Source organism: Haplochromis burtoni, unplaced genomic scaffold, assembly GCF_018398535.1.
Source record: "Haplochromis burtoni strain Fernald_Lab_line unplaced genomic scaffold, NCSU_Asbu1 Contig_176, whole genome shotgun sequence".
Lineage (NCBI taxonomy): Eukaryota > Metazoa > Chordata > Actinopteri > Cichliformes > Cichlidae > Haplochromis > Haplochromis burtoni.
In genome coordinates this window covers 489,815-511,856 of record NW_024582537.1, presented here as the reverse complement: position 1 = coordinate 511,856, position 22,042 = coordinate 489,815, and the positions used below count along the sequence as shown (strand labels likewise).

At 39.3% G+C, this 22,042-nt stretch overlaps 3 protein-coding genes across 6 annotated transcripts; 1 reads left to right on the top strand and 2 right to left on the bottom strand.

The window, feature by feature from the left end:
* Positions 1-675: 675 nt before the first annotated feature.
* LOC102302165 (synaptojanin 2 binding protein) lies at positions 676-4,248 on the bottom strand. The gene is made up of 4 exons (XM_005934003.3): positions 4,054-4,248; positions 3,391-3,527; positions 3,119-3,214; positions 676-2,432 (listed from the first exon to the last, which is right to left on the bottom strand). Exons 1-4 carry the CDS (start codon positions 4,115-4,117, stop codon positions 2,301-2,303), a joined length of 429 nt encoding a protein of 142 aa, XP_005934065.1. The 5' UTR covers positions 4,118-4,248; the 3' UTR covers positions 676-2,300.
* Positions 4,249-5,476: 1,228 nt separating this feature from the next.
* Positions 5,477-11,937, bottom strand: lgals3a (lectin, galactoside binding soluble 3a). Of its 4 annotated transcripts, XM_042225620.1 has the most exons (7): positions 11,692-11,937; positions 9,451-9,468; positions 9,063-9,357; positions 8,644-9,017; positions 7,578-7,666; positions 7,001-7,157; positions 5,477-6,578 (listed from the first exon to the last, which is right to left on the bottom strand). In XM_042225620.1, exons 1-7 carry the CDS (start codon positions 11,692-11,694, stop codon positions 6,423-6,425), a joined length of 1,092 nt encoding a protein of 363 aa, XP_042081554.1. In that variant the 5' UTR covers positions 11,695-11,937; the 3' UTR covers positions 5,477-6,422. The 4 variants fall into 4 exon arrangements, with proteins under 4 accessions (XP_042081554.1, XP_005934056.1, XP_005934057.1 ...); XM_005933994.3 differs by having other exon boundaries at positions 8,644-9,357; positions 11,692-11,929; XM_005933995.3 differs by lacking the exon at positions 11,692-11,937 and adding an exon at positions 9,833-10,324 and having other exon boundaries at positions 8,644-9,357.
* Positions 11,625-21,982, top strand: gmfb (glia maturation factor, beta). The gene is made up of 7 exons (XM_005933996.3): positions 11,625-11,744; positions 15,741-15,837; positions 16,457-16,506; positions 16,720-16,769; positions 16,931-17,013; positions 17,125-17,198; positions 18,665-21,982. The coding sequence occupies exons 1-7, from the start codon at positions 11,742-11,744 to the stop codon at positions 18,734-18,736; spliced, it is 429 nt and encodes a 142-aa protein (XP_005934058.1). The 5' UTR covers positions 11,625-11,741; the 3' UTR covers positions 18,737-21,982.
* Positions 21,983-22,042: the final 60 nt, after the last annotated feature.

Genomic DNA, 22,042 nt, shown 5'->3' with positions numbered 1-22,042 from the left:
GTAAATTTGGATGAATAAATTAATCCGCTTATGATAAAGTATAATGGCTGGATGGGCACTTTGTTTGGAACAAATAAATACAATTACAGATCAAACTATTTTCAATCTACAGAGAGGATTACATGAAATAGGATAGCAAAATTAATACACATGCAGATGATGATGAAACATATCGTTAGCTTCATAGCATAAGTGCCTAAGTCATTTTTTGGTCAAATTGAGATTTTTGCCTAACTTTACTCCCCTACCACTGCTGCATCATCCTGTCCGTCTGAAACACAAAAAAATGACTTAGGCACTTATGCTATGAAGCTAACGATATACTAACTTGCTATATTTGCTTTAAATGTATATATTTATATATATATATATATATTAAAACTCAACCTCCCCCTTGAATTAGTAATTCACCTGCTTAAAGTCACCTCAGGTTTGACCCTCAAAGCTAAACACAACATTGTAGTTTATAATTAAATGGCTCACAATTCTAAACATCCTGAATTTGCAGTTCTCTCTGACATTCCTTATTGAGTACTTTTTATTTTGTGCAATCTTCCACTAGCGTCGTGTTTTTATTCACTTAAGTAAAACATTACTTGCCTTAAAGATCGACCTCCCCCCCCCCAAATAACCCCAAACTAAAAATCACAACCCCCCCACACACACACACACCAGTTAATTCTTCATGAATTTTAATAGTTGCCTGCTGGATGACAAACACACAGTATTTGCATATTTTATTACACTTTTCATATCTTTCTCTGAGATACTTTACATCCTACCGTCTCACTCAGCAAAGCAACATGAAATGTATTTACAGACCACACACCACCACAGTGGACACGATTCACTTCTTCTTTACTTGCACTATGGTCCTTAATGGAGGAGTTGCATGATTGTGGCTAGTGCAAAAAGAAACGTAAAAACATCTACAGAGGCTGACAGCAAATCGTTTCTTAGCTGCGTTTCAGTGTCGAGCTGCTGTTTGGTCCGTCAGACAAATACAAACAATTTCTTTCGTATGTTCATCTATGTTCAAGCTCAGCAGGAGGTTTAGTGTCTTTATACACACTGGCCTCAAATCGCAATAAGATGAGTGTTTCAGCCTGAAGAAATGAGCCTGATTTCAGATCAGCGGTTCACCCTGAGTGGCCTGACCAAGAGTTTTTTTTCTAAGGTACCAAATTCATACTACTGAGTTCATATTACCAAACTGTGGACAAGTGTCACAGACTAATAACCAAATATTAGGTGATTTCACTAACCCATCTTCTCATAGGTTAGCTGTCTGAGCCACAGGGCTCTACGCTGTCATCCAGCTGCTCTGTTGCACCAAGTAATGTTAATCCCACACACAACTTCCTGTACTTGGAATGCTCATTAGAACACTGAATGTGTATTCATCTGCAGCTGAAAACAGTCCCCAATAAATACACCATTTCCTCCTGCTTGAGTAAGGTTTTCAATAAATTTCAGTCACCAGAAGTCTTTAAATAAAATATTTTTTTTTATGTAATAATATATCTGATGTCTATTTTTAAACATTTAAGAGAGACGACTGGCTCATTATAGGTTCTGGTCTTTTAACAGGCTACAGTGAGGGCGGATGGGTCTGATTTTCATTTTGAGCAGCAAAATGAAGCAACGCAATCTCCTCCGTTTCTTTGCAAACAGGAAAAAGGCACTCAAAAAAAAAGTCCATTATGAGCTTTTATCACAGCAACTGCTTTCATCAGTTGCCACAGCTCCTGATAAACACCACATTAGGGTGCTGCTCCTCCCACAATTCTGTGCAACACTTCAAAATGAAAATCAAACCTATGTGTGTGAAGCATGAAGGTAGAGTTCAGAGAGATCCCCCATTCAATGATGGAGGCTTAGATGCTTACAAGTGACTGAACCTAAACACTCTTTCAGTTTATAATGATCAGGTTCAAGCAGTCAGACTCTATCCAAAGATTAAATAGTTTTGCATATACAAGCAGCCATTTTTTTCTGCCTGAGAAACTCAGTCCAGCAGCAGGAATGTATACACCCTTCTTTTACTTACCATCATAAAGCTACCTAATAAAAGTTATCTCATCTCTGTGGTAAGACTTTTTGCATAGGAGGGGTATCAAAAAGCTATCATTAATCACAAAATATGCACGTATGTGTGTGGGGGGGACCTCATCAGTGACACCAGCACCTGCTAATCGCAAAAACAAGATCTACTTTTCACATTTTGTTCCCTCTCTCATGTAGTTGGCATTTAGCAATGGGTTTTTGATCCTAAAAATTATGTACAGACATTGCGCTTTCTAAGCGCGCCGCCTGTAAATGTAAAAGAGGATTGCAGCAGCTCCCGTTAACACTGCCAGTAATCCCAGAATAGACGCAGGAGACTGGTGTTCGGACTCAGAGCCCGTGGAGCCGTTCATGTGGTGGGATTCCTGCAAGACATAAAAAGGAGCAAAGATTAAAGTTGCACTGAGGGGATACTGACACAAATGTTTGTGGTGGACAGAGAAAACCTATCTTCTGTGGTTGTTTATACATGCGTGCACATACGCACACTTATTTTAAGCTCAACAACCGACGGAAAGTGAAACTCTCACGCGCAGTTCAAAGATGTTTATCTCTACAGGTATGTTCATGACATCACTGATTTGCATAACCGTCAGGAAACAGTTTTAACAGAAAGGATCTGATACGCTTGGAGGCGCACTGTACTGCACTAACTGGTAGCAGTTCTTCTTTATGTTTTGGTGTTTTTTGTTTGTATTGGCATTGCCAGACTTATTTTTTTGCTTATTTCTCACTTTGAATTCAAGAAACATTAAAAGATGCTAAAGGGCAATCAGCAATTTAAATTCCTCCAGCAGAGCTATAAACTTTTACAGACTTGTTTTGCATGATGCACCTCTCCGTCCTCCTTAGCTTGCAGCAGTGAGACTGTTTATAAAAACCTGCTGACACTCGCACATCACCACTACTCTTGTTACCAGTGAAATTCAGAATTAATTTTAAAATTGTCTTAATAACATAAAGCTTGAAACAATAATGCTCTAGAGCTACTGAGACCACATAACAAGCAGTCAGTCTCTCTGATCTGAGAGTGTAGCTCCTGACTCCTGACCTTTTTCTGTATAAGGAGCTCCACTTCCTCCCCAGCTGTCCGAAACAGCTCCACCACGGCTTTGTGTGTCCGGCCTTCTAGCACAGCTCCGTTTATCTAGAAATATTAAAGTTAATAAATAAATAAAAGCTCACTTCCAACCCGTTCTGCAGCATATATTTGGTTTCATTTTCTATTAGTGAGCTGTTAAGAGACAAGGCCATGGTGAATGCATGACATCTCTTCAAATGTGTCTTTTTCAGTCCAAAGCAAAAACATGACGCTTTTATTACCGAGAGGATCTTGTCGCCCTCCTGTAGTCTTCCGTCCTGGCCTGCAGCTCCATCTTCTTTGATTTTAGACACGTATACACCGCTGTCATTGTACACATACTGCTGGTCCACGCCCCCAACTATATTGAAACCCAAGCCTCAAAAGAAAACACATTAGTGTAATCAGTATATAATCAGGTTCACCAGACCAGCAGCTGCTGACCCAATCAATAATATTTATCCAAGTAGATCAAAGTTCAAGAGGAAATCTTCCAAAGCTGCACTGCTACTTAGACGAGCAGATTAAAAGCAAGACCAACCTGACAAAATGTTACATAACCGAGTGTAAGCGAGTCTGTAAAATAAATAAACCACTGGTGTCTATGAACGAGCTGCCCATCAGCGTGATAGGGCCGATAACTTTTAAAGATTTTAAAACTGGGTCAAAGTGCATAAATCAGCTTTTCCTTTGCAAATAAGGCAGCTGCTAATACTCAGTTGGCCTCGATAATCTACTTCCTCCATTTACGCCACAACGACGCGGAGGTTTGGTCGCTTTTATTTGCAAATTAGCCTTTAGCTTCAGGACACTGAGCACAGCCTGACAGCGATGATTTTTGCTAGCTTTCGCAGCTAGCTAGTGGTGCTATCCACTGGTAACAGTCCCACTAATTATCTCCTTACCAGCCGGTCCTCGCTTCAGCCTTATGGTTTCCACTTTGGAAGAAGTGTCCAGAGAGCCGTTCATTGTGTCCAAACGTCAACCTGGTAAAATAAATCTTCAGAGAAGAGGGACAAACTATGTATCTGAAGGTGAACTCATTGAGGAGTTTCGATTTGCTTTTTGGCCACCACCGGCGCAGACAGAGCTGTAACAGTGCCCCCTGACGGCAAGAGGCGGAACTCCAGGCTGATTTTCGAATTACAGGGCAGGGAGGCAAATCAGAGACAAGTTATTAAAAAATACTCGATATCAGAGTTAACGAGTGAAGGGAATGGGCTGAGGAGGTGCAAGGAGTGCTTTGAGGAGTTGATGAATAAAAGACATAAAAGAGAAAGGAGGGCAGATGGAGGTCAGTTAGTGAATCAGGGAGTGAAGAGAATTAGTAAGGAGGAAGTGAGAACAGATGTAAAGAGTGGAAAGGGTGTTGGTGACATACCTGTATAGATAGCTAGGCAGTGGAAAATGTACTGGTACAGATTTCCACGAATAAAAGTGATGTGCAAAGCAGTGTTGATGGACAGGTTGACAAATGAAGTCCAGTAGCAGGCTCTGTGAACGATGAGATTGTGAGCCCTACTGAGAGTAGGAGGCCAGTGGAAGAGAGTCTGGAGAGGTGGATGTATGCTCTGGTATGATAAGAAATTAAAGTGAGTAGAAGCAAGGCAGAATACATGTGTGTGAACGAGAAGGAGACAGGTGTAACAGTGAAGCTGCAAGGGATAGAGGTAGTGAAGGTGGATGAGTTAAATACCTGCAGCCAACCATCCAAAGCAATGGACGGTGCACAAGAGAGCTTAAGAACAAAATGCAGGCAGGGAGAAGTGGGTGGAGAAGAGAAGGGATCGTGGACACATTGGACAAAGGACATGGAATATGGCAGAAAACCCAAATAGAGAAGGTTCATGAATGTAGTAAAGGAAGATATGTAGAGGGTTAAGATGATCTCTGTGGTGACCCCTAAAGTAACAGTTCTGCTCTCTACCAGGAAATCCTGAAGGAGAACGTCTGGCTATCAGTTTGTGCCCTGAAACTTAAGCTCACTCGGGTTATGTAGCAGCACTGAAAATACCAGAAAACTGTTAACCTGGATGGTCTTTCTGCCCACGGCATGAGGCACCCTGTCATTAAGGTTCAATCAGGTTCAACACAAATGGCGGTTACTGCTGTGAAAAATATCAAATCTGATTTTGAGTTTTTCATCTCAGAAATTAGGTACAAAATCATCTTGAATGGTGGATGTTTCTGGTCTAAATCCTGTTATAGATACAGTAGCAACCAAAACATGATCTGCAATGTGTGGCCCAAAGACAGCCATGAAGACACAAGAAATACATGCAACACATACAAGAGTCCCTCGTGAGTTGCATAAGTAAGCAAAGTGTCCAAGGTTGAAATGTTTTTATTTTGTACTGAGTGGCATAACTGTAGTCAAATCTATTAACATCAGAATCTGGCACTTGCACCACAGGGGGCACGATATATAAATTCAGTCAAACACACAAACTTACACCATCAGTAACACAGGAACTGATTCCCTGGCTTTAGATTCAGAAACACTACATGGGGTAACCTGTATTTATTATAAGTGCACGTCAGAAGCTCAGGGGAAGTAAACAATCTTTTTCCATCAGTCATTTTTCTTGTTTGTTGCTCCTTTCAATTTATAACCTCAACAGTGTCAGTGCTGGCAACAAACAGAGACCCCATCCCTCCACATTTTTCTTTAATACCAGCCTTTAATATGTCTTTTTACCATCAGGGTTTTGACTTCAACATGAAATCATAATTCTTTAAATCTTTTCTTGACCCTCCAGCCTGAGTACACATTCTCTTTATATTACTCTGTGCATTTTAAGAAACCTCATCATTGTTCCACTGTACAGCACGTCTGCAGGCCAGCAGATAAAAAAGAAATGATTTTCAGCATCACACTCTCATGCAATTACAGAGACTTAGAATGATTACATGTAAACGGAAAAACAAGATACCAGTGGAAAATATTTGAAATGTTTGGGATTTGTCATGCCTTTCTTCTTAGCCTACAATCTTTTCATTAAGTATAAATTAATTTTTCTCCCAAAAATACCTATTTTAAATGCTTTTAAACTCTTTTACCACTAAAAATTCTCATATGTGACCAAATTAATTGGATTGGAGCAACTATTAAAAAAAAGAGAAAAGGATTATGGCGTACAGCTGTTCTGTGACAAATGTGCCAGGTAGGCAACGATTGCGCTTTGCAATGCGACCAAGTATTTAAAAAGGATTTTAAATACAGTGGTAAAGTTTGACTCAGGTCGCCTGTACAGCATGTGCTTCAGCCGTGGGTTCAGATCATGCTCGGGGCAGCGCTGTAGAGGACGAGGTCTCCGCACACTCGCACGAGGTTCACTTCCTCCAGGCCACCGACTCTGTGCTCGTACTCCAACAGGTGTGTGCCGTCCACCGCCACTTTGAACATGTCTTCTTCCACGAGGATCTTCAGCTGTAGGGGACACCAGTTGCTAATTAATTGGTTGGTAGACTGACAGAACGTAGCTAGTATGTGGCTAGAGTCCAGCAACGTGCATAGTATGCTTTATCTCCCCATTTAACATTTGTACTTGTATCTTTTCATCATCATATTTTCATCAACTCCTTCTCCTTATGTCTCTGTCCTCCATTATTTCTACACCACCCACTTCTTCCTCACCTAAAGCCTCACTTTCTGCACTGAAGTCAGAGCTCTACCACATAAAAATGTGCATAAACTTGCTCATTTATGCCCATATCACACTGACATGAAGGAAAAATTATACTGGTGTAAGCTGAACAAAATCCTTGGTTAAATTCAAGGGCTCTGTTAAATGTCATCTCCCTAATCTAATCAGCTAATTTTAAAAAGAAAAAGATTTTATACTAACTTACCTCAAAACGTCGTCCCTGAACAAATGGAAACCCTCCTTCCCGCTCTTCAGGTCCCCAGTATCCGCCTAAGTTGGAGTTTCTAACAATTGTTTGCTCGTTAAAACGAGGGTTGAAGTGAAAGACTACGTCTGGACCTTTGATAAAGTCAACATTGAACCTGCAAAAAAAAACCATATAAGCAAAGCATTAGCAGAAAGAAATGCTGCTGCTAATCGGTTTAACATAATATGGTGGTAAACATTTTAAAGAGTATTCCCACAGTGCAAATCATAGATGTGTTTTAAAGGAGACCTATTACACTTCACTTCATATAACATGGTCATATAAAGGTACCTGCTGTTCAAACAGGGGTAGCCAATCAGAAGCTTAAGGTGTTAAAATAGATTTATCCTATACCAAGGCTCAGTACATGACAAATAAGGATTGTTTTGAACTATTCTACTCTCGAAGCGTCCAAGAATAAACATTTGGAGCTGAAAATAAGTATACTAGGTCCCCTTTATTATGTAAGTATGAGTTGAAGGAATCAGGTTTCGGATTGCTATTAGCAGGCACAGATGTTGGATGATTACTGTACCTGTCTGCACAGGGAAGAGGCTCCCCTATTATTGTGATTAAAAGTCGCGGCATTATTCCAGCATGAAGAGGGAGATCGTAGGGCACCATCTGCAAGAAATACTTCCATTTTAAACCGTGACAATATATGTACTGTTCTCAGTGTAGATATTAAGTTTATGTGTCACAATGCAATTCTATGATTTCCAAGAAAAATATGCACATATAAAACATTTGATCACTGAGTCTTAAATTGGCAAAACACAGCAGCATGCCGAATGACGTATAATAGAGAATTTTATTTAAGCACTGTTCAAAACTTTGACCCTGCCCACATTCCTACAGCAACACCCAAGTGAGTCATTATATCCTTCGGTTATTCCAGCACTATTACACAAGTAGCAGTGACGGGTCATGGCAATGACAGAAAAGTACATTCACTATATTTTTACAACAGCTGAGCAAAGTAAAAGAAAAAAAAACAACCCATTTATTATTATCATGGAAACAACTTACAAGTGTGTTTTGATCAATTCATAATTTTATTAGAGATCATAAAAGGCGTCATGATGCCGTAAACATGGGTCAAGTAAAAGTGTAAATTATATCATATTGCACTTAATTAAGACAATACATTGAGCAATTTAGTTGAATATTATGTATATATTGAGTCTTTGGCACTAATCAAACCATATGCTGATTCTGGAAGTGATGTCCTTGTCCAACTGAAAAGCTGAGTTCATTGCTCATTGCTTAATACGGTGGCCTATATCTGGGCTGAAAGACAAGAATACATTTTTCAGAACTGCTTCTGAATACTGTATTATTCTGTTTTATATTTGTTTAGCACCCCAGCAGAGCCAAAGAGACAGAAATAATCATCCCAATTCCGCCGTTATTGAAAAACATAAATAAATACATTAACCCTCCTTCAGCAGCAAAGAAATAAGACTAACTTCCTTTATCCACCACTTACAGGATTATGTTACTCTAAAAGAATTTCACACCAGATGCTCCACTGCACACCAGAGAAGCACACAAGCAGGAAAATGCAGCAAGCAATATTGCATTAAAGTACCAGTACTCACCAGTGTCCCTCCTGGGGCAGCAGGCCCACCATATGGACCCATAGGCCCCGGACCAGGGCCAAAGGGACCAGGGGCAGCTGGGAAGCCTCCACCTGCTGGTGGTCCCCAAGAACCGGGTGGTATCGGGGGAAAGCCTCCGCTGGGGAATGCAGGGAAAGCACCAGGTCCAGCTGCAGGTGGGAATGCACCTGGACCACCTGGCCCATACATGCCATTGCCTCCTGGCTGGCCACCTGGGAAAGGCACACTTGGATAAGGGCCAGGGGGAGCTCCGGGGCCCGAAGGAAACGGTCCCATTGGGTAAGGAGCAGCGCCTCCAGGTATCTGTCCTGGAGCTCCTTCTGGTGGATACTGCCCAGGGTACTGCCCAGGAGCTCCAGGGCCGGAAGGAAACTGACCTGGAGCTCCTGGTGCAGGTGGATATTGTCCAGGTATCCCAGGACCAGGGGGGAACCCACCAGGTGCTGAAGGAGGTCCAGGGTATTGCCCTGGTGCTCCAGGACCTGAAGGGAAGGGAAACTGCCCTGGTGCCCCTGGGCCAGATGATCCACCGTGGTAGTCGAGTGGAGCAGAGGGCTGGGTGGGGGCTCCAGGAGCTGAACTAGGCCATCCTGGGTTTGAAGGAGGTGCAGGATTGCTAGTGGGGGCAGATGGGTTGTTGTTGCCTATTTTCTTAGCCTGGCTTGTAGTATCATCTCCTAAGGCATCTGCTAGCTATAAAAGAAGAGTAAAAGGAAGTGACTTGTACAATAAACTGTAAGCTAATTGAACATAATAAAAATAAAATGTGCATTTCTTTGAACTCACCGAGAAATCATCCATGATCTACAACAAAACAAGAGACAAGCTTTATTAGGTAGTTATAACAACTGACAATAACAAGTTGTCAAACAGTGGTGGCACACAAAGGCTCTGAGTAACAACACACTCAATATTTCCATCCTCAAAAACCTTTCTGACAAAACTCCACCTCAATGAAAGATTACTAAGGCAAGACATACAGATGTTACACTGAGTCCAGGCTACAAATCAGGGCAGAGAGTCACAAAAACTGTCATAAATTGAATTAGAGTTGGCTAGCGAGCTAGCTGGCAGCAGCTAACTGTTAGTTAACGCTGGCTCGTTTGTTTATTTTTAGCTTCATGGTGCCTGAGGAAAAAAACTGCTGAAAGCTAGATTTTGATGCTACCTCGCTAGAAGATGGACTCCTCTCCAAAGAAAGACGGCGGGTAGCAGCGAGGATTTCTTCAGCTGTTGGAACCAGTTAGCTCGCTAACTTAGCCTGCCGAGGTACACAAGTAGAAGCTAACGATTTATCTGCTTTCACAACTACAACTCTTGAAAAGGAGGCACGCACACGCGCTTCACTGATGACGTATTGTGAAGGGTGGGCGCGTTCAGGCTGGAAAACACACAGACAGCCGGTCGCCTTCTATCTTTGTAAGAGCTCTCGCTGGTACAGTTTACTCCCTAACCCCTCAACATCACGACCACACATACCTAAAACAAACCAATAAACTAACCCTAACTAAACACGATTGCAGACATAACTTTAAAACTCCGTGTCAGCCTGTTAAGGTGTGTCAGGTTTGCCTTCTAAAGCTGGGGACGACACAGTGAGAGCCAGAGGAAAACTAGTCTAAAGGTTAGGGGACAAATGTCGTCAGTTGTGTTATGTGTATGTATTCTAGGAATTACGGTAAGAAATGGTCGCTTTCGAGCACAAACCAGCACACAAATTGGTTTGCGTTGTGTGTATATACTAAGTTCTACGGCAAGAGAAACTGACACCCGATTTCAAAACAAAAGCAATCTTAAGGCGAACGTGAGTTTAACATTAACCAACACGTTATCAATCATATAAAACACATAACATTACAGAAATGCAAATATTACAAAATATCAATTTTACTGTCAATCAAAATGACTGTTTTCTGTTTCCACAGAAGACGTCAGTCTGGTTTTTAATTTTAAAATTAGTCTGTTGGACAGTGGTTTTACTTGTAATGGCCGTACACATCTCTTTAAATGTTATTTTTAAAATGTGATTATAGTTACTATCTGTAATATTCAAATATTTCTGTTATTTGTAATATCACCTTTTTTAAAATAATTTTTATTTCTCTATTGTTATTTATTTCATGATTATAGGATTCATATTGGACTCATGTAAATGTGCTGGTTAACCTAGAGATCACTTTTATTTTGAAATCGGGTCTCAATTGCTCTACCGGGATCTCTAGTATATGTGCGCACAAAGCAAAACAACTCAATGTTAGCATTAAAAAATTGATGTTATGCTTTAGCGGAAACTGTGTGGAATCTGGTACTCAGCTTTGATTAAAAATAATTAAAATATTCCACATAACATTAAAATATAATAAATTATACTTTGATTAATAATATTACACTCTGAAGAGACTGAGCCTGTAGACATAAAAGGAAATAGTTTTTATATAATGAATATTGTTCTGAAGTGTGGCCACAGACTTGCTGAGCTAATATAAAGGAAATATTTCCTACCACCCTCTATAAAACTACAGAACACTTCTCCTTTTAGTTACAGTTTGAAAGCCTCACTTTTATTCATCCAAACATTGTTTGTCATGTCTTAACATAATTTTTAAGAATAAATAATCTCACTTTGTTTAAAATAATTACCAAATTAATTTAGTGAAATACTCTGAAGGTTCTAATCATGCATTCCAAGTAAAAGCATAAGTAATCATTTCTCAGTTGAGGTCATATTGAATTAACTACACTGAAACATTATTGATGTCCCAGCAGGAAATACAGCCTAGGTGGGAATCAATAAGCAGAAGTATCAACTGTTATTAAATAGTAACGAGTATGAGTCGTTTAAAAATGACTTAGCAGTGTTTTTAACGTAAGACGCTGGATTTCAAACTCAAATTTAACTCTAAATTAGACTGAGCACAGATTTACAGGAAACTTTTGAAGGAGGGGGCGCCTGTATGGGATTGGTCAAACCAGTCACAAGATGATGTGAGGTGGAAAAAAACGAAAAAACACTGAAAGCGTCCCTACCATTCAGAACAGCCGCTGCAGCTCCGGGGGAATTTATTAACTCCACAACAATGGTAAGTTACTCGGTTTTCTTTGCAAGTGAGCTGCTGCGAGCTTCGTCGTTGCGTTTTAATCGTGTGCTGTTGGCAGATGCGGAGTTTATTGAGGAAAAAGTAAGGTCGCAGATTGGCTAGCTTTAGCCTGCTAGCATGGCATTAGTTCCACCCTGTCAAGTCAGCCGTAGTATAAGTGACGCGTTTCCTGCCATGAATTTCAAAATAAAAAACCCAGAACGCTGTGCCGTAAAATAAATTGAAAAATATATTTTAATTTGGGTCATTATTAGCATTTCTTAATCTAAACGAATAAATAAATGGCACAAGTGGCCGAAAAGGTGAAAGATGAACCTTTATGTACTGCATATTCTAAATCTCGACACTTTTTAAAACTAGATTTTGACACTAAGTATTAAGAATAAAAAATAAACTAGGACAAAACTAAATATTACCTCTCTTTTACCTTTAAAAAAATATAATTACGTTGTAAATAATACAATACTAGGTCCTTATTCCAGTTACTCTACACGCTTACCCCTCTAACAGATATGCATCTTTTGTTTTTAAAATATGTTTATTATTTATTTTTTTCCTTTTTTCAGGTGACCTTTCCCTCTGAATTCACACGTTGTCTTTGTATTTTCACACAACATCTGAATCCAGTTTGGATCAAGATTATTTTGTGCTTTGTACGTTTTCACTGTGGTGCTTATCTCCACTAAATTATGAATTTGTAAGACACATAGTCTTAATTTTAGCACTCAATGATTAAAATTTAACTTTCTTGAATATACCACTTATTAAATACAATAACAGTTACAAAAATTAGTCCAAGGGACTTTATATTTTAGTGACTTTTCAATATTAGAAAGAAACCTCAACACTTGGTGACCGTGAGAAAGAAAAGCTCCCTTTTAACAATAAGAAACCTCCAGTTAAACCAAGTTAAAGGAGGGCCAGCTGATCTGACATGATCATTTGGGAGGAGGGGAAGGAGACAGGGCAAAAGACAAGCTGTGGAAGAGAGCCAGAGATTAATAATAACTACTGATTAAATGCAAAGTGGTGGATAAGATAAGATAAGATAAGATAAGATAACTCTTTATTGTCATTGCACAGTCATACATAGTACAGTAGTACAATGAAATTGGAAAAACTGTCCTACGTCAGCACTACATATAACACAACACGACACGATATGACACATCACAACGTAACAAACAACACAAACAACACAACACAGTATACACAGTATAAACAGAGAGAGTGAATAGAGGTGAATGAATAAGAAATACTCAGTGCATCCCTCAGCAGACTAACTAAACCAGGACTCAGGGTCACCTGATACAGCCCTACATATATGCTTTATAAAAAAAGGAAGGTTTAGAGTCTAATCTTAAAAATGGACGGGATGTCTGTCTCCTGATTCCAAACAGGTAGCTGGTTCCAAAGAAGAGGGACCTGAAAGCCGAAGGCTTTGCCTCCCATTCTACTTTAAGAAACTTTGGGAACCATAAGTAAATAAGTCGTTTGAGAGTGAATTCTGGATTTAACAGGGAGCCAATCAAGGGAAGCCAGTATGGGAGAAATATTGTCTCTCTCTCTCGCTCTCTCCCTCGTCTCAGTTAACTTATTCAACTGAAACCTTTCCAAGGACATTTTAGAGCAGCCTGATTATAATTCAGGAGAACATTGCAATATATTTAATAATAACAATAGAAAAGGCAAAAAAAAGAGTAGTTTAAGTTCATGAGGTGTAGAAGTGACGTTTCTTTGGTTTTTAGTTTTAATTGTCAACTAAACATTTGTAGGTGTTCGTTAGGTGTTTAAATGAAGAAAACAAGACATTATTTAGTATGAGGTTAGAGCAAGTTTGTGCATGTTTATATTTTGAAGGCGAAGCTGTTGCACTTCCTGCAGCTGGGCGCGGGTGGCTTGATGCAGCAGTCTGCATTGATGTGCTTCAACACGTCTGGGTTTTGGGAGCTGCCTTAACGTTAGCTCGGCTGTTTGTCCAGATGAATCTCGTTTCCCTCTGGGTCTTTCGCTGCGTGTCATGGCAGTTCAGCTATCTTCATTAGAGCAGTGTTACTGATTTACTGCATAAACACACCGGGTCCATTATTAACTGGTGGTTTAAGTTAACTGGCTCTCATTTCCTGGTTGAATTGGCAGCCAAACTCATGAGCTAGCTGTCATTGACTGGAGGAATTTGAACCAGAAGTAACCCTTTGGCCATCCCCAGCTTTCATTGTCCTGGCTGTCCCTAATCCCTTCCCCATGCATCCTGTTTTTAAAGAGTCCCAGCAGCGACAGACACTCCAGCCTCCTCTTAATCTATGAAGATCTTTCCTTGAGCTCAGTGAAATCCCGACTCCCACCAGCCATCTGTTCTCCAAGGTGTAATTATAGATTTCAGAGAGTCTGAAGAGACTCGTGGAGAGTTTATGTCTTTATGATGGTGTTATGTAATGTTGTGTGTGGACGTGACAAAGGTTCAGAGAAATGAAATCCTGTTCAGGCTGGTGCATTGATTTTTCATTTCATTTAATCGATTTATTTGTTTTTTGGATGAAATCCTGTGCATCACATTGGACTTTTGCAGGAAGAGACAAGCTGATTATTCGGTGTTCTTAAAAAGCCTCTGTTTTATAATTTTTTCTTTTCTTTCTCTATTACACTACTATACACAAACACAGGATAACATATCTCACAAAGACACAGCAAAGTTAAGCAGAGGTCAAGAAGATGTGAAGCTCCTCACGAAAGTACAAATCTTTTAAATCCAAAACATGGAGTTTCCGTTTTGAGGTTGGAACTGTAAACATGACAGAAATATTTACATAAAACAAAAAATTGCACCAGCATTGGTGGGTTTTTTTGTTCTTTTTTTTTTTTTTACCCTGGCTCACTAATTCAGGATATAGCTGCTATGACAAAGTAGTAAATTGCATGAAAACCACTTAAAGCCACAATCTGTGACTCTGCAGCTGTCTTTCTTACCGATAAGCTGTCTTCAAATATTAATTAAAATGAACACATATAGCAGTAGATTAGGATGAATGTAAAATTTCTGCTGATTTCATTTTCTGCTTGAATGTCACAGTGTGTAAGATGCTCTTTATATGTACTACTGCAACTGTGTTTTGTTACCAATATCACATCAATGCAGTAATAGCGGTGTTTTCTGTTTTCCACTTCATTATTCAATTCAATTCAGTTTTATTTATACAGCACCAAATCACAACAACAGTTGCCTCAAGGCGCTTTATATTGTAAGATAGACCCTACAATAATACAACAGGTAAAATCATATGAGCACCTATAAGAAGCGCTTTGGCGACAGTGGGAAGGAAAAACTCCCTTTAACAAGAAGAAACCTCCAGCAGACCCATGCATCATGGGAATCCCCCGGCAGTCTGGAACTATTAAGCCACAGTATCATTGACTATATAAAATCATCTACCTCACATCAGGAAAAAGTCAATCATATATGAATGTTCTGACTTCATCATGGCGCTGCTAGAATATTTGCTTTACAGTACTTTAGGCTGCCCCCCCTCAGCTCCACCGTAGCTGTTTTTGTTAGAAATGGTTTCTTGACAGTTGCCCTTCCACTGAGGCCATTGCTGATCAGGATTGAGTGAAAAGTATGAGGATTCAGGTGAAGGGCCAGATGCATATCTCTGGTCTTGTGTTACAGGTCTTTGGTGGATTCTTTTCCTGTTTCTTTAAAATACCATTCATCAGCTGTAGATATATGATAGTTCTTTGCTAAGTTGACTGTAATTCCTTCATAGGTGCCCTTTTAAATGCTTGAATGATTAATATGTCAACTGCTTATCACACAAAATAAAAAATAAAGATAATAAACTTTTGTTTAACTTTGCATCAACCCCCAAAGAAGTAATATACAGTTTAATTTGTGTGTCGAGTGACTTGTATATTAAACTGTTAATGTATTTGAAATTCATTTATTTGTTTCCATTGCCTTGTTTTCCCACACCGGATCAGAGTGAATCACTGGTAGTGTGTGAAGTGGATGAAGATCTGGTTAAAAAGCTGAAGGAGTTTCGTTTCCGGAAGGAGACCAACAATGCAGCGATCATCAGTAAGTCACAGACTCTGAGCAGTGTCTCTCCTGAATTTTTAATCTGAGTCATAAAAATCGGAGTAACTTGAAATTCTTTTTTGTTTTCCACTAGGGAGCTTTTAATACTCGTAGAGCTTCTAGATTGCTAACTTGTGTGACTCTTGAGATTCAAAAAAGAGTGTCCTCGCCAAGATGGGCAGCAGTTCAATCAGCAGTGGTTACAATGTAATTGTGAGCATTCTGTGGTTTGACATGGATTGTACAATTCTCTGTGGTTTGTTGCAGTTAAAGTCAAATGTTATAAATATAGCACAAAAGAAAATGTTCCTGGTATTAGATACAACTTTAAGGTAGCTGCTGTTCTGTATGCAGGAAAGAATGAGTTGCCTCCGAATGCAGCAGGCTGTGTGTATCAAACCTGAGCTTAATCCATCTCTGGATCAAAATGTCAAATGGGATTAGCCGTTTGTTTGCACGACATGGACTCAGACTCACGGTCACGTTTTAGAGCTTTGCAGCCCAAAATATTGATTTTTTTCCCCCCTTGATCATCATCATCATTTTTGAAGCACTAAACAACTGCTTGTAAAATGTGACTGTTTTAATGCAGCTTTTATATTCTTGTTGTACCATTCAGTGAAGATTGATAAAGACAAGCAGCTGGTTATTCTGGAGGAAGAGCATAAGGTGAGCTTTATATTACTCTATCTTTCAAATACATTCAACAATATTTAAAAATCAGGTTTAAAATTTAAATGTTTAATTAGATAGCAGTGTATGGTTTGAAAGAAGTGACGGTGAACTCATTAAGCTCTGACCTGACAGCCTGCCAGGTGCTGGATGTTAGTAGATGATTGCTTTTCTTGATAATGTCAACTGAACTCTTTCTGTTTGTTTTAGGATATTTCTCCTGATGATCTAAAGGACGAGCTGCCAGAGAGACAGCCAAGATATCCTTTGAATAGATCTTATTTTAACAATATTTTATCAGCATAAAATGAATTATAATCGTTGTAAGCAGCCTATATGTCACATGGAACGGTTAGGCGGTGGGTTTGTCTTACATGTGATCTATCTATGTTGGTTAGTTTCAGTCCTTAGCACCAGGAACATTTATCGTCTACAGTTATAAGTATGAACATGACGACGGGCGTGTGTCTTATCCCCTCTGCTTCATCTTCTCCAGCCCCGTGGGTATGAACCTCTCTGAGATTTACTTTTTAGATATACGTACACTTAGAGCAAAACTTAGGTAACTACTGTTTGCTAAACTTTTGTCAAAGTTGCTGATTTTGTGTTTGGCAGGTTGCAGACCAGAGCAGCAGATGATGTACGCAGGAAGCAAAAACAAGCTGGTGCAGACTGTCGAGCTGACCAAGGTTAGTAAAGGTTTTAAATAAGACTGAGTTTTGATATTTTTCTTTTGTTTCTGTGTTATTTGTTTTCTATTTTTCAGTATTTTTCCTTTTCTGATTTATTCAATTTAGTTGTATAGCACTTAGGTCAATCCCTGTTGTTTCTAAATGTGCTTATATATAAATTGACTTGACTTTTATGATACACCAGTTTAATGTCACTTTGCTGACATCAAACTGGTGAAATGATATAGCCCACTCTAAATGTAATGTGGCTATTTCCTCTACCTATGAAATTATGAGGGCTCAAAAAGAAATAACACAAATTAAAATGTATAAAAATCCATGTGACTTTGAGACCTTGTAAATTTTTAGAAATGATTAAAACACTGTATTTAAAAAAATCAACTTAAAGGAGGAGGTAGTTGAGAATATTTTTTGTCCAGATTTGGGATATTTTTTTCATGAAATGAGCCAGTGTCATGGGTGTATTTGGTGCAGCTCTTATATTCTTGTATTTGCCACATTAATTTTTAAAATTAAATAAACTGGTAGTATAAATTTGAATTACTTCTATCAGTTGTGTTAACTGCACAGATCTATCGACGCGCAGTGCAGCCCACCACTGTGGTCCAAACTGAAATATGTCAAGAACTGCTGTGTAGATTGCCATGTGCCATGTAATGTAGTCATATGAAAAAGAAAGTTTCACAGGGTCTGTGTAGCCTTGTGAAAAACGAAGTACTCCCCTACACACAGAGTAAGTGGGGAGTGCTGCTAATCACTTGATCAACTGATAGCAGCAAATCTGATCAGAGCATGCGATGCTAAGAAAAATTGCAAATAAATTAAGAGCTACATCTCAGTCCATAGAGGCCTCACTATGCATTTCAAATGTTCATCAGAGAAAACTGAAAAAGTATGGCTTGTTTTGAAGGGCTACCAGGAGAAAGCATCTTGTCTCTAAAAAGAACATGGCAGCACATCTTAGGTCTGCAAAGCAGAATCTAAAGAAATCACAAGACGTCTGGAACAATATCCTTTAGGCAGAAAGACACACAAACACCTTGTACCAGTTGTTAGCACGGCGGTGGAGGGGTGATGATTTGGGCACCTTTCAGTCAGTGGGTCTGCACGGTGAACTCCTCTGTATGCCAAAGTATTCTAGAGTCGAATGTGAGGCCATCTGTTCAACGGCTAAAGCTTAACCCAAACTGGGTCATGCAACAGGACAGTGATCCCAACATCAGCAGCAAATCTACAACAGAATGGCTGAAAAAGAAAAGAATCAAGGCGTTGCAATGACCCAGTCAAAGATCAGACCTTAACTAGATTGAAATGCAGGGAAATGTGGGGTGGGAGTTTAAGAGAGCTGTGCATAAACTCATACCTGCAAACTCAATAAACTGAAGCAATGTTGTAAAGAAAAATGGGTGAAAACTCCCCCACAGCCGTGTGAGAAAGTGATAGTCCTTCCTTTTCTTTTCAAGGTGTTTGAGATCAGAAACACAGAGGACCTCACAGAGGAATGGCTTAGAGAGAAACTTGGGTTCTTTCGCTAAACCCATCACCTCCTCCAGGGGTCTGGGATACGAGGAGAATCCTGATTGCACAACTCGTAACATCTCTTGGAGACAACACACCACAGTTAACCTTCCCCTCCTCCCTGCATCAGACCTGATTTAAATAGTGTTTGCAGTCATCTGTTTTAGGCCTGCTCGGTGGCGTTTAACGCTCAGTACAACTCATAAGATGCCAGAAGGTGCACACAATTACAAGAGTTTGAATGCTTCTCTGTGACTGCCAACATTTCTGGCACTTATTAAACCTCACCGATCTGGCAGCCTAAAACTGACCATACTGTTTGAAGCAGGTCTGTTATTGTCTCCATACAATCTCTCCATATTTCTCTTACGTGTCTGTTTTGAATTAACGAGGGCTGCCCCCATTAGTCAACCAAAGACTCAAGTCATGATTAATTGACACTGACACTCAGTTATTTGTGCCAGATACTATTGTTTACACAGCTACTCCCTGAGCTCTTTGGCTGATAGTTGCATATTATGAACAGGAAACCTAAAGGGTGGGATTACTTTGAGATAATAGGATAAGTGTTATTACTGTGCTATCACTTTTCTTTCTCAGCCCTCCCTCCTAAAATACACATTTAAATACTTAAATTAATATGAGAAACATATAATTGCAACTTCTACTCGACTAAGAAAGTCTTTGTTTGGGGGGGCAGCCCTAGAATTAATGTTCTCATTGCTCTTCAAGTGCAGAAATTGACCATTTCTACCATTCAAAAGAATTCAAACACTTTTTAACAACACTTTCTCTTTCTTCTAGATGTTTACACTCAGAACCTCCTAAGTTTTACCGTTTTATGTTCATTAGATTTTAATAATCTGAGAGAGTCTTTTTTTTTTTAAATATTTAGTTATTTCTGGTGTCTTTAGGGTTAGCTAAGTATATACTTTATATTCATTTTATTTCTTTTATTGTGAAAGACAAACTTCCTGCCAGAACCTCGGAACAATCATAGCTACAATTCTGTTTTGTTTTACTCCGTCTCTCCTTTAGTCAAGGGCATTTCAGTTATAATTTACAGTAACACTAATATATCTATCTATATGATATGCGTTGCACCTTCTCCTGTGCACAAGAACACAAGCTGGCAGAAGCCCTTGAGTGGTGCTTATTTAGCTGCAGATGTAACCCTGTTAGTCTGTCATCAGTTTTTTTTTTTTTTTTAAATCTCTGTTTAGAGGAGAGAAAAAAACAGTGTGAATTGTGGGTAATGCGTTCAACCTGCATGTTTATTACAAGAATCCAACACTCCAGGAAAACGATATTTTTCCACTGAAACATTCCAGATGTGAACAGTTACACACAAAAATCTCTGTCTCTAGCGACCATGACAGTGATGATTACACTGCATTACACAGGGCGGTAGTTCCCGCCCTCATTTTAATCTACTGGGCGACTCTGTTTAAATGGGTTACTGTGTCTTTAGGGTGATTGTTAGCTCCTATCGTGCATTATAGCTCTTACTGTTATTGGTGTTTATGAATGTCGTACTTAAATCCGTATGTAAAGCCACGTGAATTGCTTCATGGTTGTCGCAGCCTTGAGAATGACGGCTGCGATTTCTCCAAACGCCAGATGTGCCAGAATTGGCAGGTAAATGACAGCATCTGGCCGATTTACATTCTCCATGCAGACGCGGGATTTGACCGGTGTAGCTTTTTCTTTGAAAGGCTGATATTTATGTATTGAATGTGCCAGCAGCTCATTTTTGTGCCAATGTCTAATATCCTCAGCTCAGCTCAGTCTGTAGTTTTTGTTTACCCAATTTTTCTTAGCTTTGAGCATTTTTAAAATACATTGTGCTGGAGCACACAGCTCAAACACTTTACAAACGGATGTATTTGGCTTTTCATGCCCCAAAGGGACAGCATTTTTTCCTGGCTTTTGGTTCCCTGCTGAATATTGCCAGTATTTAAGCCAGTGCAGCACACTACCCAAAGGATTAGTAGCAGCATGACCAGCCCCAGATAGTTAAAGCTGTATAAGAATGTACTATGCATGTATTGCAGATAATACAGACTGGTTTTATTGTGATAAAACAGGAGTAACCTCAGTAGTAAGTGACCCGAGTAGCAGACTTCTTTTTTTTATTTATAATACTACAAATGTCCACTTTTACCCTGAATTATATTGCTGAATTAAAGCCCAGAAATTCTCCAGATAGTGCATGATATTATATTGCTAAGGCTACCATACCAAGGCCATGCTGCAAGGTCAAAACCTGTTTTTCTCTGATGGCGTCTATGCCCTCATAAACAACAGAAACTCTCCCAGAGATCTGGCTCAAAGATGTTTTCATACAATCAAACTGCTCCACATGCATCATTCGTAAGGGCAGGGTTTTATCCAACAGGAGCAAAGGGGACATAAGTGTAATCACTTGTTTTAATGTCTACTAATAGCAGAAAAAAAACAAATCCACTAGATTAAATGACCTTTATATGACCTGAAAAACCCTTCAGAAAGTCTGTAAATTCAGGAATATGCACAGCTTGAAATGAACACTGTTTATTCAATGCAATTGAAATGTGCAATGTACTGGGTTAGATGTGAATATATTTATCTTTCTAAATTCTAAAGACCTCTAAAATGTGGAGAGCTACTGTAGAAGAAGTGTATGCTTTAAAGTAAGTAAGCCTTACAGAAGGCTTTACCGATGCTTTCTGAACAGCTACACAAAGTCTCTGACATCGTTTATTTGCACATGAACGCTATAAAAGGTTTGCATCACAGTCGTCAGGTGTGATATCTGAAGTGTGTCCAAACTGACATTAATTTCTCTAAAAGAAAGCCTCTGCTGTTGCTATTTTAAATGGGATGTATAAGAAACTGTCCATTCATCGTGTATCAAACTCAGTCTCCCTAATGTAAGGTCCAGTTAACTAAGAGCCCCCTTTGGTTTTGAGCCATGTATCTGGTTATGTCCTGTGGATCTCTAACAGCTTTTTATCTTTATGTGGTGAATGCATATGGTTTTTGGCCTCTAGTGGTTTTTTTTGTTTTTTTTTACTTTAACCTGCAATTGTGTTGTCAGCGCTCGGTGTCCTCTGATTAAATGCCTATTCTATTTTCTTTCCTTTTTACTAAAAAAACCCACCTGAAACATCTGTCATAACCAGCTGCCTCGTGGCATCAGTGAAACTTGAGATATTTGTATTTTCCCATACTTTATAAAAGTGTCTTGTCCTGTTGTCCAAATAAAATGACAGTGATGTTTACCCATGTGTTTCCAGAGACTGCTGTTTTCAAACTGAAATGGTCATATGAGCTTCATCAGA